At 55.4% G+C, this 17,488-nt stretch overlaps 1 protein-coding gene across 2 annotated transcripts in view; it reads right to left on the reverse strand.

The window, feature by feature from the left end:
- Positions 1-9,856: 9,856 nt before the first annotated feature.
- CCDC12 (coiled-coil domain containing 12) overlaps positions 9,857-17,488 on the reverse strand; it is a 39,977-nt gene continuing 32,345 nt past the window's right edge. For both annotated transcript variants that reach the window (XM_055413668.2, XM_055413667.2), the window contains exons 3-7: positions 14,763-14,842; positions 13,850-13,911; positions 13,608-13,642; positions 12,532-12,608; positions 9,857-12,434 (exon numbers count right to left, since the gene is read on the reverse strand). In XM_055413668.2, coding sequence (XP_055269643.1) covers positions 12,346-12,434; positions 12,532-12,608; positions 13,608-13,642; positions 13,850-13,911; positions 14,763-14,842 — 343 coding nt within the window. In that variant the 3' untranslated portion in view covers positions 9,857-12,345. The remainder of the gene's footprint in view (positions 12,435-12,531; positions 12,609-13,607; positions 13,643-13,849; positions 13,912-14,762; positions 14,843-17,488) is intronic.

The following is a 17,488-nucleotide window of genomic DNA, read 5'->3' on the forward strand; positions in this document are numbered from 1 at the left end:
CCTGGTGCACCCATGGAGTTCCTGGTGCACCCATGGAGTTCCATTTGCTTGGAGTGGTGTGAGAGGCATAGGGCAGGACCTGAAGGCCACTGAGTCACCAGGCTGAGCATTGAGGGCTCCTGTGAATGCTGGGAGCCACTGGACGTTCTGAAGGGAAAGCAACAAGGTCTGAGCAACGTGCCCCAGTGTCGAGGCCCGAGGAGGTTACACGGCGGTCAGGGGAGAGATTGCATTGCAGGGGGCTGGGGATAGGGGTGAGAGGTACTACTGCTGGGAAGGGCTCTGGATGAGGTACTGGCTTGGGGAAGGAGACCTAAGCAGGACAGAAGCCCCATTCCCGCCCCCTGTCCCCAGGGGATTATGATGCCCACCCCCAACTACTTCCAGGGCTTAGCCATGGAACCTCCAGATCACTGGTCCTTCAGGGCAACTCACCCCACCCACCCCACAGGCAGAGTCATTCACCCCCAGCTGGCTGGGCCTCAGGGCCCTATCTTCCAGCCCAGATTCCTCAGGAGGCTTCCAAAGTACAGTCCACAAGGCCTCCTCACCCCGAAACACTCACACTGGGTACCTCCAGGACAGAGCCGTGTTTCCCTTCAGATGGGGTACCCCCCAACACAGAGTGGAGCCTCCCCTCAGATTTCGTCTAGAACAGGGGAAGCCTCTTCCCACAGACTGGGGAAACTTTTCCACCCCATGCCAGGGCTGCGCTCACCCCTCAGACTGGACACCCCCAGGTCAGGGCTGTGTTCATCTTTTAGGCTGTTCACACCACACTCTGCCCCCAACAGACTGGCCACCCCCCAAAACAAGGTTGCGCTTGCTCCTCAGACTTGTTACCACCGTCCCTTTAGATGAACCCCCCAAGTGCTTTGAGCTTTTCCTTTGGACTAAATGTCCCCAAGATGTGCTGGGTAACCCCTCAGGTTGGTATCCCCACACAGGGCCAGGTTCCCTCATAGCCCCTTGAATACCTCCTTCCCAAGGGCTGGCCCTCCTTCCTCAGGACTTCCGCACCCAGGACAAGGCCAGGCCGCCTCCTCTAGTCTGGGCACCATTTTCCTCCTCAACCGGATGTCCAGGATAGAACTGGACTTAGACATCAGTCTAAGCTCTTAGTCCAGGACAAGCTCCTCTCCTCTAGACCTGGAGCTCCAGGGCCAGGGCTGGCCTCTGGCCTCCCCACTCAGAGGGGCCCTGAGCCCCGCCTGGGCCATCCAGGTGTTGGCAGAGGAAGTGGGAGCCCTCAGAGGGCCTGGCAGGCGGTCAGGACCCTGTTTGCCTTGAACAGGGGCTGGAGCCAGGTGGTCATTTCTCCCTTCAAGGCCGCGTAGCCCGGCCAAGCCGCAGGGAACGCGTAAACAGCAGCCGAGCCGGGCAGCAGGCGGGCAGGAAAGGACACCAGGAGCCCCTGACTTGTCAAGTCTCTTCGGCCAGGGTGCTGGCACCTCGTGGGCTGCTCTGGACTCCAACTGGGGCCAGTAATAGACGGGCCGCAGCTCCCACCTGTCTTGGATTTGCACGGGCCCTGCCTTCTCTGGCCTTGTCTGCCTCCAGCCCAGGCTGAGGGGGGACCTCTGAAGACGCGCAAGGAATGTGCCCCCCGGGGGCTCCTGAAACACAGGCCAGGCTTGAAGGGGAAGCTGGGTGAGTCCCAGTTCAGAGTAGTTCCCCGCTCAGAGCAGGTCTGGAGGGCTCAGGGGTATCAAAGACAGGCCTCTAACGACCCTCACAGGCAAGCCTGTGGAGAAGAAATGACTCAACAGGGCCCATACGTGAGCCCGGAGTGAGCAAGCTTTCACTGTCCGCTCCCACAGGCACTCGGTCTGGGGTGGTGGTAAGAGAGAAGACAGAATGAGGAGAACAGAGACTCGGTTCCCTGGAAGGTGAAAAGGACAGGACCCAGCCCAGAGGTCTGAGGAGAGCCTTGATCTGACAGCGTGCGAGGGGGACGTGGGTTTCCCTGGAGGACTGAGTGGGTGCGGCCATGCATTGAGGGCAAGTGAGGGGACCGGACCCTGCTCGGGGATTCTGAGGGGACACAATTCTGCTGTGAGGAGGCCCTAAGAGGCCTGACCTTTGCTCAGAGTGTATGTTGGGCCTGACCCCTAAGCCTGAGGAGTCTGAAGGAACACAACCTGCTGTGAGGACGGGTGAGGAGACATTTACCTTCCATGAGGGTCCAAGGGGATCCAGCCCTGCTGAGGGTGAGGGAAGTGACAAGACCTGCTCCGTGTGCTCTGAGGAGACCCAACCCTTCTCTGTTGGCACATGAGGAGACATGGACCTTTTGTGGTTGCCTGAGGGGACAGAGTTCCCCTCTGAGGGCGTGTGCTGACAGAGTCTGAGGGGAGCAAGCCCTGCTCTGAGGGCGCCTGAGGGAACACACACCTCTGGGGATCTGAGGGGAGGAGAGCTCTGCTTGGAAGGCATGCAAGGAGACATTGGACATCCTGAGGGGTCCTGAGGAAATGACAGCTGCACTCTGTGGGCTACAGAGACAATCTTTCCCTGAGGGCAACTGAGGGATATGGACCTTTCTCGTGAGTCTGCCCTGAGGGGAGTGAGGGGACAACACCTGCCCTGAGACAGAACCTTTCACCTTTGTCAGGTGTCTGAGGGCGTCTGACGGGACGTCGGACCTCCTGAGGGAGTGTGGGGGGACCCAGCCCTGCTGTGAGGGTGAATGAGATGAGGCGGCTCCTGCGTGGTCTGAGGACACACAATCCTTCTGAGGGCACGTGGACCTTCTGTGGGAGTCTGAGGGGAGACAGCCCTGTTCTGAGCGTGCGTGAGGGGACATGACTCGGTTGGGGAGAGAAACACTGAGCGGGCACAGCCCTACACTGAGAGCTCATGAGGAGCATGGACCTCCTGAGGCGGTCTGAGGAGACACAGCCCAGCTGTGAGGTTGTGTGTGTGTGGGGGGCCATGGGCCCTCTCTCAGGGGTTCTAATAGGGTCTTGGCTCTGCCTTCACTTTTAGATGTGAGGTCTGGCTGCAGGGACCTGGTCAGAGGGTGCTAATGGGGTGGCTCTCATCGCCACGAAGGCTAGGTGGGTTGTGCTCAGCTGTATCCCCGTTGTCTCCTCAGCCAACTCCAGAATGATTCCAGCCTGAGGCTCCTATGGCCAACTGAAACAAGCCTTGCCTGGGGCAGAGGGGCTGGGGGCTCCAGAGACAGGCTGGGGTCTGGGCCGTGGCTGGCTGCCGGTGTTCGCCATGTGATCCAGAGCAAGCTCTGCTTTCTCTGAGCCTCAGCTGCACTTCTGAGACCAGGCTCCCGTCCAGGCCTCTTGACCTGCGTGGTCTCGATACCCCTCTTGGGTCCCCAGCCTGGGTTTTAGCTTCCTGTACCAGGACTTTCTTGGGCAACTAGGAGCCCTCAGCACGGAAGACCAAGGACATCCCCCAGGGACAAGCTCCCTCCTTCTTCGGCACCCCGGTCATGCAGGCAGTGGGGGCCAAGGAGGTGGGTGCAAGTTCTGTGCAGCTTCTCCCATCCAAAGGCTGGGGGTCGGGAAAGGGGCCGGGGCTAGGAGGCAGAAAATAGAGGTCTAAAACCATCGCTCTGGGCATCCGCCTTCCATCTGTGAGCGAAGGGGGGGGTGGGGAGGCGGGGCCCTTCGTGTGCTTGCATTAATTATGCTCCTCCACACCTGCAGCATCATTTTAGGGGAGAGGAGAGAAGAGAGTTTCAATTCCCCCAAACGACCCCTGACTGGAAGGCCTGAGGGCTTTGTCTCAGTTCTCAGGCTGCGGGGTGGGTCCACGGCCAGCAGCTCTGGTGGGGGTCTCTGCTGATGAGCAGCCCCATGGGGCTCCTCTTGGCCTTGCTTCCCAGCGGTGAGGAGGAAGGGGGCGAGGCCAGGCTAGGAGGATGGGGTTCCGGGCATGGCGCGCTGGGCTTGTGGCCACCACAAGCTCCCTTCTCAGAGCTTCAGTACCTGTGGCTCCAGACTCCCAGGGCCCGGCGCACGAGGCCAACCACCTGCTCCTCTCCTCTCCCCACGCTGCGCTGTCCGGCCAGCCTTCCTGGGGGGCCTGTGCCCTGGCACCCTTTTCCTGCTGCAGCATACATGAGTCAGGGGACAGCCTTGCTGTGAACCGCGCCCTGGCCCTGCACAGAGGCCGCACTGTCCGGATACCTGCTCCCACAAGCTCACCCCACCAGGGGAGACGAGAGAGATGTGTTGTGTGTCTGTTGTTATATACGTTTGTGTATATGTGCCTGTGTATTTGTGTTGTGTCTACGTGCTTAACTGTATTTGTGCATGTGTCTTTGTGTACGTGTGTGTTTGTATGTGTCTAGTTACGTGTGTCTGTTGTGTCTACTTGTATTGTGAGTTTGTAGTTCTGTTTGTGCCTGGTCTGTGTGCTGGAGACGTGCCCATGTTTGTATATGTATCTGTGTCCATACGCATGTGTGCATTTTCACGTGTCTATGTGTATGCGACTGTATCGTGTGCACACCAGTGTGGCCGTTTGTATTTATCGGTGTGTATGTCTGTATGTATATGTGTGTCTATTTGTGTGCGTGTGTCTGTGTGGACCCGTGGTCTGAGAATGCCGCCTGTGGGTGGAATTTGGCCCGGAGATGTGTTTGGTTTGGCCCACAGAATATTTTCAACATCTCGAGCCAAGATTTAAAAATCAGGATATTTCACATAAAAATTCAGCTTTCCAATTTCTCTTAAAAATTCAGAAGCCCTGGCAGCCTTAGGCCTGTGTCCCATGAGGGGCCGCGTGGGCGCTGCCCGCCCTGCCGCCCGCCACAGCCTCCCCACTTGCCTCGCCCACCAGCACCTTTAGGACGACTGAGCTGTGATCCCAGAGTGCTGTGGTCACAACTGCGTAGCAGCCTGCCTGTCAGGGGATGTGTGCATGAGTGTGTCTGTGTGCCTGGGGGGAGGTGGGGAGTTTGCATGTGTGTGTGTAAGGGTGTGTGTGTATAAATCCATCTGCAATGGGGTGTGTTCATGTGTGCATAGAAGGCCAATCTGTGTGACTGGGCTGAGTGCATGTACAAGTGAGTGCGTGTGTGCATTAGGCAAACCTGAGTGTGTGTGGGACTTGGATGTGCTTGCATGTCGTGAGGCATCTGTGTATGTAGAGTTTAGGTGTGTGAATGCACGGGTGTGCAGGCACCCACACAGGGTGCGTGGACATATTCGTGCCATGTGGGGTGTGCGGGCCACCGCAGTCTGAGCACGCTCCGCATAGGAGCTTCTTCCGGCCTTTGAGGGGGAATCGGATTCCGCCCTTCTGGCTGGGCGGCCTTGTGGGATTTATTTCTGTCTCAGTGCCGACCGGAGGCCTGAGTAATGGGAACATTTAAAGAAAACCAGTAAATACATAAAGAAAGGGCAGGCTGACCGGGAAATAGGCTGGACACCCCTGCCCAGCCCACGGCTGCCAGAGGCCCCGAGGCCAGGACCGAGGCAGGGAGGCAGGCAGCCCAGGGACCCAGTGTGCACACCCACTCTGCTCTATGGGTGCCCACTTGCCTCAGATCGAGGCATCTTAGAAGCTTGGCTCTGAGGAACAGACTTTCAGGACAGGCCCCAGGGCTAAGGGAACCTGAGTCTCCAGGTGGGGCCCCTTCCCCAGGCAGGCTTCAGAAGGTCCACATCCCTGGGTGTCTTGTCCATACACCTCACACACGTGCAGACCCTCCCTCGGGAGGGATGAGACAGGGTTGGCTCTCCCCTCAGGGCTAGGAGGGCACTCCATACACTCCACTTGGAGCCCCCACACCCTGAAAGTGCCTGGGACCTGGGGAAGGCTGGCATGGGGGTGGGAGTGGAGGGTACTGTTGCTCCCCAGGACACGGCCGCCACTATTCTGGGTTTCGGGTTGACGGAGCCCCACTCTCGGGATCACCTCTGATGCCAGCCCCTTAAATGACACATGCCCCAAGGGAAAAGACAGGGGTGCTTCCTCTGGTGGGGTGGGGTTTGTTACAGAAGACCCACTTCAGCAGCGGGAAAGACAGGCTGTGCTGACCCACACCGAGCAGGGGCCCTGGGTCGGTGTCCTCTGCTGCCCCCCGGCGGCCATGTGAGGACGGCGCGGGGAAATGAAGACTACAGGTTGACTCTTCATAAAGGTCTCTTGGCTGAATAGAATCGCGGGGCCCTCGGGGTCCTAACCACTCACTAAGGCTCGCTGTGATGCCCAGTCAGACTGGTCTGACAGAAGGGATATGGCTCCTAGCACAGACCCCAAGACCACGTGGAAGGTCAGCTCCCAGATAGCAGGGCAACATCAGGTTCACAGCTGCATCCTTAGCTCCTGGAACAGTGTTCAGCACAGGCTGTTGTTTAGTCGCTCAGTCATGTCCAGCTCTTTTGCAACCCTATGGACTGTACATAGCCTGCCAGGCTCCTCTGTCCATGGGATTTCCCAGGCAAGAATACTGGAATGGATTGCCATTTCCTTCTCCAGGGGATCTTCCTGACCCAGGGATTGAACCCGTGTTGCCTACATTGGCAGGCGACGTCTTTACCACTGAGCTACCAGGGAAGTCGTTGGCACAAGGCAGATACTCAGGCAACAGGATGAATTAATGCCTGAATCCCCAGCTCCGGGAGAAGTGCTGCAGCAAGCCCCAGCTGCAGCTCAGAGTCTCATGGAGAGGCCCCTGAAAGGTGAGCGGGAGTCTCACACTGGGAAGCCCAGAGGTGGGGAGCAGCAGCGTGGAGCCCCAACAGGGGACTTGACCTGGGGGATGCCAGGGGCTTGAGGATGCACAGGCAGAGTCCAGGGGACTCACCTTGCCCCAACTGGCCAATTTCACACATGTGACCTGCAGCCCAGTAGGTGGGACAGAACTTTCCCTCATAACTTGGGAGGCTGTGCCTCTCTCTGACCCCGAGTCCGCCGCTCCTCGCGTGGCACAGGCCCTGTACCGGCCAGCATGTCCACCTGGCCTCTAGGGTCCCATTCCTGCACTCCCAGGTGGGGCTTCCTCCCAGTCCTTGTGCTGTCCTCCCCCCTCATCACCCCGAGGCCCCCAGCCTGAGTCTCTGGGCCAGCAGGCCTTGTGCTCCTGTCCACTGCTTGGCCAAGGGGCATCCATACTGTTGCAGGACATTGCAGGCCTGACACCTGTCCTGAGATGACCCAGAGGTCAGATGTCCTTGAGGATTTTAAGCAGAAGGGGCGTGGAGCATTGGGAGGTCAGTCGGGGCTGTCCCAGAGGAATGCCTGGTGGGTTGGGTAGCAGTGGGCACACCAGGGCTTCATCCAGAGATCTGGGCACTGCCACTCGGCCCTTTCCTTCTGCTGGATAAGAGGGGCTGCTGGGGCCTGAGAGCTCCCACCTCTCCCTCCAATTGAGAGTTCTTTGTTATTCTAGATATGAGTCCTTTGTCAGATACAGGGTTTGCAAATACTGTCTCAGTAGCTTTTCTCTTAATCCTCTTAACAGGGTCTTTGTTGAAGCAAAAGTCAAATTTGCTCCTTTTTTTTTCCTTTATGAATTATGCTTTCTCACGTCTGAGGACTCTGTTCACCAAGCTCTAGGTCCTAAAGGTTTCTTCCTATGATCCACTTTAACTTTTGTAATAAGGTTTGAAGTTTAGGGTTCCTTTCTGAGGGGACTTATGGATGGATTTCCAATCAGTCCAGCACCATCTGCTGAAGAGCATCCAACCTTCATCGAGCTCATTTTGTACCTTTGCCAAAAATTAGTTGGCTGTGCCTGTGTGGAGCTACTTCTGAGTTCTCTGCCTCCTTCCATTGATCTGCGTGCCTATCTTTTCACCAATACCACTATCTTGATTACCACAGTTGCACAGTAGGTCTTTAAATGGGTAGACTGGCTCCTCCTGCTTTATGAAAGTGGAAGTGTCACTCATTCGTGTTCGACTCTTTGCGACCCCATGGACTGTAGCCCGCCAGGCTCCTCTGTCCATGGGATTTCCCAGGCAAGAATATTGGAGTGGGTTGCCATTCCCTTCTCCAGGGGATCTTCTCTACCCAGGGATCAAACCCAGGTCTCCTGCATTGCAAGGAGACTCTTTACCATCTGAGCCACTAGGGGCTTCATTCATCTAGTTAAAAATTGTTTAAGCTGTTCAAGTTCTTGTAACTTTCCTGACACATTTTAGACTATATATAAAGATCTTATGGAAATTCTGATGTGAATTGCATTAAACCTGTGTATCAATTCTCCAGTAAAATCACCTGGGCTTGAAGAATTCTTTTTCAAGAGGTCTCAAATTATTAACTATTAATTCAATATCCTTAATAGTTACAGAGATATGCACATTATCTTTTCATCTTGGGTGAGTTGCAGCAGTTTGTGCTTTTCAAGGAATTGGTCCATTGAATCAACCTGTCAGATTTATGTGGGTAGTTATTTACAGTATCGCTTTATTGTCTTTTGATGTCCATGGGGTCTACAGTGATTGCCTTCTTTCATTTCCTAATATTCCTAATGTATGTCTCCTCTTTCTTTGTCGGTCTTCTTTAGTCGATTACTGATTTTTGCGCAGTTTACCAGTTTCTTTGCTCACCACTTCTTCCTGCATCCTGTGGCAGGCACTGCTGGCTGCCTTTCCAGCACTGTTTCTACCCTCCTTCTTTTCTCATGGAACCTCAACATCAATCATTGTGGCAATGTGCCCAGCTTAAAATACCCTTCCTCCCACATGTCTGAAGTTAGGACTGAATTTGACACAGTGATGGCTGATCAGACGTGAAGGCAAGCATGGGGGACTGGGCTTGAAGCCATGGTTTCTTCAGCTGGTTTGCCCTTTACCCTCTCTCCCCGCACCACTCCCCCGCCGCCTGGAGCTTGAACCTGGAGGGAGGTGGGGGAGGCTCCTAGGGGAGCTAAGGGTGGCAGCTGGGGACCCAGAAAGGACTCATGTCCTTGGCGGTCTCAAGGAGTCACTAGATGTAACACAAGAACAAACCTCTCCTGAAGATCTGTAGGTGCACCTATCAAACGCCATCCTGATTCCCACGTCTCTCCCTGCCCCCACCCGCTCCTCCTGCTATGCAGTATCCTTTCAGCAAATTTCAGCACGTAGTCAACAGTGTCATGAGCCTGAAAACGTCTGTCTTGCCCTTATTATTTATAATGGAGCATTATGATGTAATTTACATTTATGTTTCCTCAGCACTTAGGAAAATTTTTCTTTCCGTTTCTACTACTGATGAAAAGTGGAACTCATTCATCGGTAGGCAATCTTTCTGTGTTTTGTTTTCCTCCTGTAGCTTGTAGGGTTTTCCTCTCTACCCATCCTGACCATTGTAGTGAAAATGTAGGTGCGGCATCACTTCAGCTACCCGAGAGTCCCTTCACTTTCAGTCTTTCTCCTTGAAAGACTGGGTTTAGGTTTCTTTTTAAACAGCATCAGACGGAGGTTTTTGGTTTTTTTTTAAACAGTAAGGTACATTAATAGTAATATATAACATATTTGGATTTGCCTCTTTTTTTCTCTTTGCCTTCTTTTGGATAATTTTTCTCATTCTATTTTTTTCTCAATTTCTTTGGAAGGAAGCACATTCTGTTTATTTTTAGGGTTATTCTAGAAATGTCAGCCTGCCTGTATACCAGAGTCTTTTCTCTCTTCCTGAGTGAGTTTGGCTGACGGCTAGAATTCCAGTCACCTCTCACTCCGGGACATACACACCATGGTTGTTATGTATTCTAAGTAGGTCTTTTTTTACTTCACAACACCTGTTTGTCTTAAAAGGTCAGTCCTACTTAAATGTATATTTTCTTTCTCTTAGTTTCTCCTTATATCTCAGATTTTCCACCTGGAATTATGGCCCTTCAGTCCGAAGACATGCATTTTAAAAAAATGGATCTTCAGCTTTACAGTCTGAAGACATTCACTAGAAAAAAACAAAACAGCTTTATTGAGATATAATACATACCTCATACAATTCACCCATTTAAAGGTACAATACAAAGGTTTGCAGCATATTCACAGACTCCTACAACCACTGCCACAGTCCATCTCAGAATATTTTCATTATCTCAAAATGGTGACAAAAATCTCTGGTTTTGTCTAAAAATAATTTGTACTTGGTTGGTATGTTCTTGTCAGGTATAGAATTTTCAACAATTACCTTTGTCTGTTAACACTGATATTAGAAGGTACCATTACAGTTAACGCCGGCTGTGGCCGAGACATCTGCTGTGGGCTTGCTCTTTGCAAGATGATATAATCTCTAATTTCAAGATCGTTTCTTGGCCTTTTTGTTCTGATAATTTATTACACTGTGTCCAGGTATGTGTTGGTTTTAAAACACACCCTCAAATTCTTAAAGATTCCACCTCAAGGTGTAATCTAAATCTCCCTCTGGGTGTGGGCTGGATGAAGTAACTTGTTTCTAATGAAGACTCTGGAGGAATATCACTTCCAAGACTTGGTCACAATTCCCTCTGCTTTCACTTTTGGATCATTCTGCGTGTGCGATGCTTCTCTAAGCATTCCTTATTTCTCGCTCTCTGCCACCTTTTGAATCTTCAGCTTTAATTCTGATTATTAATCCCTTCTTCGACTATTAGTTATCATTCAACCCATTCAGTGAGTTTCTCATTTTAATAAACATTCTTTATTTTCAAGATTTCTCATCGGTTGTTTCTTATGACAAATCCCTGTGCTTGAGTTGTGAGGGGGGTGAGTCCCTCTTTGATCTCTCTGGTGATGAAACAAATGCTCATTTCAAAGCCTGTGAGGATGTTACTGTTTTACTTTCTTCCAGCAGAAATTCTCCCGTTTGCTCGGTTGTTGGCCATTCTTTATGGCATTGATTGGATTTTCTCATGCATTTTGTCATTTCTGAGTACCCCTAATGGGTACAGTTTCTGCTTTTCCTTCTCCCTACCTACAGGGTGCCAAGCGGGGGCCTACCTGAGGTGTCTGAATCCTACATTGCCACAGAAAAACATCCTGCTTCCAACTGCAATCCCAGGAGGTGTGAGCATCTTTTCATCCTTTATGCCTAGGAAGGGAAACTCAGCTCTAGACCCCTGGCTATGCAGAGGGAGCCTGGCTCCAGCCCTGACACCTGGGGGGCATGTCTGATCCCCGTCCCTTGTGGGGGGAATCAGTCCTGGCCTTGTCAGCCACCTACCACTTCGGCCCTTACTTACAGCTGCGACCTTCTGCTCCTTTCCTAAGAATTGCCTTCTTAGGGGAGTTGCGTCATTGTACATTCAAGCGTCTGCTTTATTGTATGAGTGTGGCGGTCTGTGTGCACGCGCTCATTGCCCTCCATCGCCCGACTCCTCAGCACCTGACCAGAGCCAGGCCATTGTGTCCCTGGAAACTAGCACAGAGGGCGGCATACACTGGGAAGTGACCCATGACTGGGGCAGGAGGTTCAAGGGGAAATCCAGAAGGAAACTCAGGATCCCGGAGGAGAGGAAACTAAATGGTCACGGGCACCTGGAGTCAGCCTTGTGGTCATTTTGGACAGTAAGCTCCACAGAGGAGGCTCATGGTCCTAAAGCCAGGACCCTGGGGGCCCAGGGTCCAAGGCCACTCCCGACATCCAGGCTACAATATCCCAGTGGTGAGCAGAATGGGCCACCCTTCCCCATGCAGGGGCCCTGTCCCAAGGAAGCCAGAGTCCTCGGAAGTCCAGGAAGCTCTGATGGGTGAAGGGGGAAGAGGGTTTTCTGGGGCTGAGTGGGTGTGAATGAACGGTGCCAGGACCTTGGATCTGTGGCCGCCCAGTGTTGAGGCTTGCCAGGATGCGCACCCATCAGGGGCCCAGTCTCTTCTCTGTCCCTGTCAGGGGGTCTACAGAGGTCCACAGCGGGAACCCAAGGCATCCCACAGATCACCGTAAGGTCTACAGCCGCCACCCGAGGGCTTTGAGACAATGACCGCTAACCAAGGACTGGGCCAGGACCGAGATGTCCGAAGGTCAGGCCTGGCCTTCCCCAACCCTCCAACCTCAACACACTCAGCCCAATACAGGGCTTCCTCACAGTAAGCATCACCTCTGCAGTTGCCCTGTCTTGGGGTCCAAACTCAAAACATCCCCAATATTCAGACAGTTTTCTGCCACACACAGGGGTCAGCGTGTTTCTATTTCCAGATAGACAAAGAAGTTCAAAATACATAGAACAAGCCAGATACAGCATGCCCACACGGCTGTCGAAGCCTCTGCGCCCACTCAGCATGGAGGGGGCCCTTCAGGAGACAAGGAGCTGACCTCACCCCAGTGGGATGGATGGGTTCAGACTGCGAGGCAGGGAGTCAGTTCTGAAGGCAAACTGGAGGTGACGGCAAGTTCAGCCCCTACCCCGGCCCAAGACCATCCTCCCATAAGACAGGCCTGGTAGCGGGTGAGGGGATGGGGCACGGCTCAGTCAGAGTCACAGGCCTCTTGCTCGGTGGCGGCGGTGGTGGCCACTGCAGAGGCCAGGTTCTCCTCCTGGCCCTTCAGCCTCTCACCTGGATGGGGGGCAGACAGGAGGAGTGGAGAGGGGCCATATGTTAGCGCCACCGCCCAGAGGGCAGGGAGCCCCGCTGTGCTGGGCCCCGCACTTACGGATCAGCTCAGCGATGGCCCTCTGGGTCCGCTTCTCCAGCTTCTCCAGTTTCTTGGCTACGTCTCTCTTGAGGTCCCTGGAGCAGAGAGGCGGGAGGAGGCGGAGGCTGAAGGCTGGCTGGTGTGGCCCCGGGCAGCCTCACCTCTGACAGCCCCTCTGGCGTTAGGGACCACAGTGTGTGCCCGGGGTCAGGGGGAGCCTCTCTCCCCTTTCTGTATCCTCCAAAACCCAGCAGCGGCCACCCTTCGCAGCCCCAGGGAGGCAGGGGCTAGCACCACGGCCCGCCCCATCCAGGGGCCTGAGCCAAGGCCAGGCCAGACGGTTCCCAGGGTCCCCTCTCGGCCTGCTCCCCTTGGTCAGTGTCAGGGAGTGCCGCACCCTGGCGCGCTGGGGGTCCTGCTCCTCCTCTGGCCCCCGTTCCCCTCACACCCCCAGGAACTTCCCTAAGCGCACACACAGCCTCTTCCCCCGGGTCGGGGTTTCCGAGGACATGTGCCCCATCCTTTGCCTCATAAATTAGAACACCTTCAGCTGGTGCTGCACTTGGCACAGAACTGCAGGCGAGAAGGGTGGGGGACCGGCCCCTCTGACCCAAGGTGAACACCCGGCCCTCTCTCACCCTCCGTCTCGGCCCACAGGGGCCCTGGGACATTGAAGATTCCCATTTCAGGGAAGAGGGAACCAGGATCGAAGGGGCACAGGCTAGCTGGTGGCGGAAGTGAGGCAGAAGCCTACATCTGCCCTTCTCATCTTGCCTCCACCCTGCGGCTCCCTGAGGACAAAGGTCAGCTTTGCTCAGGTGGAGCTCTCTGAGGCGCAGTGTGCCCTCATCCTTTCGGAAGGGACTTTTTGGAGGGGACTGCTGAGCCCCCTCTGCCTGAGCCCCTCCCTGCCCTCAGGTGTCATGCCCTGCCACGTCCCCCATTCTCCACTCACATTCTTCTCAGCACATACTCAGACCGTAATTATACCCCACGGCTGTCTGTCTCCACTGCCTGCCTCCCGCTGTGAGCCCATGCCGGGCACCAAGAACATCCCAGCCAGTCTGCACCGGTCCTCCACGGGCACCACTCACCAATCTGGCTTCCGGGGTGCAAGGTTGGCCAGATCCTGGGAGGGGGCAGACACATGTCAGCGCTGGAGGGGCTCCAGCATACGGGGGACAGAGGTGGGAAAAGGGGAGGAAAGGGAGGAGGGAGAAGAGGGCTGAGGGGAAGCAGGGAGGTCGAAAGGGAAGAAGGAAGGGTGAGTGAGAAGAGCGGCTGGGAAGGAGAAAAGGACCCGCAGCAGAGGGCAGGACCACCCCCAGGCACTCACCACTTCCTCGATAACAGGCTCTGGCTTGGCGGCCTCCAGCTGCTCCTTCACCTTCTCTTCCACTAGAGGGCGCAAGACACCAACGGATGCCGGTCAGAAACCAGCCACCACTCCCCAATGTGGCGAACTGCAGCCTCAGGTCCCCAGGAGGGTCTGCGCTTTCTTCCCCTGCCTCTCCTCTCAATCCCTAACTCCCTAGAGGTAGAGGCAAAGACCTTGCCAAGGCACCTCTGGAGGATTAGATGTGTGTGTGTGTGTCTGAGTAGCTAACACTTTATTCTTTTATAGGATAAATGTACTTATTAATTATTAAAATTAAAAACCAAAGAATAAAAACCTAGCCAGAGTCAGGGATCTGCATCACAAGAAGCACCCAGCATCTCCCGCGTGGATGGCTGTGGACAGGCCGCAGCTGGCCAGATGCTCCCCATCCAGGGGTGACTGGGCCAGGCCCCTCAGCCCACCAGCGAGGACACCTCTCCCCACCGTCTGTGCCCCAGAGCTGCCACTCCCAGAGCTGGGCTAGTGTTTGCCTGCCCACTGCTTTCCAGGAACCTGGATGGTCAGCTCCTCTTCAGGGTCTCTCTGACCCTCCAAGGGCCCACAGGACCCACCCTCCTGTTCCTGCTGTCCAAGGGCCCAGGGTCACGTCCACCTCCCAGCTCAGACAGTCCTCAGAGGGACCTTCCCTTGCAGTCCCTGGAAGGCCTGCAAGGCAGGGTGTGAGCAGGGCGAAGCAGGCGTGACAGGCTGCTTCAGTGCCCTAACCGCTTCTATTTGTCCATCCGCTGTGAGGTGGTGACCGAGGGTCCCAGAGGCCCAGCTTCCAGCCTGGGCACTGCCAGTTATTCTCCAGGAGAGGGTGGCGCCTGCCAAGGAGGAGGCGGCCGACAGGGCCACAGAGCCCACCTACCTGCGACTGGCTTGGCCTGGGGCACCCGCCTCTGCTTCAGGTCCTCATCCTCGGGGACATAGTTCCGCAGCCTGAGTTCCCTAAAGGGCAGCAAGAACAAGCAGAGAGGAAGCACAGTGTGCGTGAGACAGTCTCGTTCATCTCTTACACGTGCAGCCTGGCATGAGAGGAAGACATGGGAGCTGGTTACTCCCCGACTCTGCTCTCTCTGCAGATGACCTGGGACAGGCGGACAGCAAGGGAGCTGAAGCACCGCTGAGCCGCAGCCCCTCATCTTCCCGTGAGTGGCCGGGCTGTGTGCTCTCCCAAAGCCCCACCGGCACCGGGGGTTTGCGCAGAGCTGGGGCCAGGGGCACTCGGAGGGCACTCACTGTCTCTCCAGCACTATCTCCACTCGACAGTCGTGGGAACTGAGGGTCAGAGAGTTTGCACCAGTTTTAGAGGGTCACACAGCAGTGGCTGCAGCGTGAGACAAGGCAAGCTATGACTCCAAGTGAGGACCAGAGCTCTTGGGCTGAGTTACTCCTAAAAGAGAAACCAGCAGTCACCCACTGGTTCCCCAAGCCTGCCTCCCACTCACAGCCTTCGTGCCCCGGAGCCTCAGACACATGTGGCAAGGGTCTGGTGTGCTGGGAGTGGCCGGCCAGGGCTGAGGGAACAGGCATGGCAGTGTGCAAGGCCAGGAAAGCCACGATCCACCTGAACAGCCATAAGTTCACACACCTCGCTTTTGCACGAGGGCTTGAAAATCTAGCAGGGCCGACCCCACGACCTCTATGAAGGGGTAGCAGCCAGGAGGAGCCAGAATTGCACACTGGGATTGGCCAACGACCACGGTGCTATTTTCCTCGCATCTCCTTGGGCAGGGCAGGCTGTACAAGTGCTCCCTGGAGGCCTCCCTGGAGGCCTCCCTGGCTCAGCAGCTCATCAAATGCCAACCTCCACACAGCAGCCCGCACACGGGCCGGGCCCTCCTCTAACTCCACAGGCAGCAAAGAGAGAGAGGTCCTGGGAACTGCTGCTTAATAAAAGCAAGACAGAGACACTGGGACAGACCCACCACATCCTGGGGGAGGCAGAAGTGCCCCCACCCGCCAACCTGTCAGCCAGATGGGACTAGATGTGGGTCCTTCTTCCCCACGAGCTATTTTGAGCTCTCTCTGCACTGCTGGCCCCTCAGAAGTCCTGGGAACATTTCCCCAACAGGAGGCCTCCTGCAGTTTCTCATCTAGGGGACCCTGTGTCCGTGCCAGGGAAATGTGGCTGATTTCTCCAGCTGTGGCACAGGCAAGCTCAAGTGAAGGAGTCCAGAAGGTGTGTGTGGCTACACAAATCAGCAAGGGGCATGGTCTCAACTCGGGGTTTTTGTGACGCCGAATCAGTCCCCTGTTCACCAGCCTCACCTGCCCTCTGCCAGGGCCCCCATGGCCTGCAGTCCTGAAGCTTGGCTAAACCCCTGTGTCCCGGGGCCGTACCAGCCGGGCTGGTGTGGAAGAAGCCTGCTGCCTACTCCCAGGGTCTGCCTTCTCTATGAAGCAGGGATACCACCCTGAACCCCATCCCCTAACGCCTGCCTCAGGCCGGGAGGTAAATGACAGGTCACTGAAGCGCCGGCGGGGAAAGTGGGGCAGGATCGGTAACGCTGACTTTCATTTATAACAGGGTGGGGAGAAAAGCGGAAGAGAAACTGGGTGTGGGAAGAAAACTGCAGGGATTAGTAAGAATAAAAAAACACCCTGCCACTCTCAGAGACCAGCTCCAGGGTCCTGAGATGAGAAGAGAGGACAGTCCGGTGGGAGCTGAACCCTGAGATCACAGCACTCACAGCACTAGCACCCCCCGGTGCCCAGGCTTCAGAAGGCTGGCTGGCATGAGGGGGACACAGCAGGGGACAGGGAGGGGCCAGTGGCAACAGACAAGAGCAGCATCAGCTGGTGGGCTGGCCGCTCAGCGACCACCGCTCCCAGCAGCCGAGCTGCCCACCGTTCCCTGTCCTCCCCTAAAGCTGAGCACTGGTCACGCAATCCAGAACACCTGGGTCCCAGTCTCTGTGGGACGACCCCATCCTGAGCTCCGATTTCCACACTTGTAAACAAGGAGGCCTGCTGGGTGTGTCGAGCTCTGTGGAGTGCGGTTCCAGCCCTGATTCACTCAGCTGAGAACTAATGAGGAGACTGACCCACACTGATGTCCAATTAACTGCTCCTCCCGCCCCACCCCGATTACTGCCGAATGGCGCAAGTCTCTGGACAGAGTTCACGGGGCACTTGGTGCTGCTCTAGGGTCTAGCCTTTCTAACAAAGGACCAAGGTTGAATTCCCTCCTTCTGCAACTTAAAAAAAACAACGGGGGGGGGTTGCAATTCACTCTTCTGGAGGTCACAAGAGCCACACGCTGGTTCCGCTACTCCAATTTCAATGTTTAGAAATTTTTTGTAACCCCCATTTTAGAATGAAGTAGCTGCTCAGGGGAGGAGGTGAAAAGAGCCCCGTTCTTCCAACACTGCAAAAGTGAAAGAGTGAAAGCCACTTAGTTGTGTCCGACTCTTTGCGACCCCATGGACTGTAGCCCGCCAGGCTCCTCTGTCCATAGGATTTTCCAGACTAGAATGCTGAAGGCAGCTGTTCCCTTCTTCGGGGGATCTTCCCGACCCAGGGATTGAACCCAAGTCTCCCTCATTGTAGGCAAATTCTTTACCATCTGAGCCACCAGCCTGGGCCCAAATC

Source organism: Moschus berezovskii, chromosome 24 (genome assembly GCF_049115385.1).
Source record: "Moschus berezovskii isolate FMDL1 chromosome 24, NW_MosBer_1.0, whole genome shotgun sequence".
NCBI lineage: Eukaryota > Metazoa > Chordata > Mammalia > Artiodactyla > Moschidae > Moschus > Moschus berezovskii.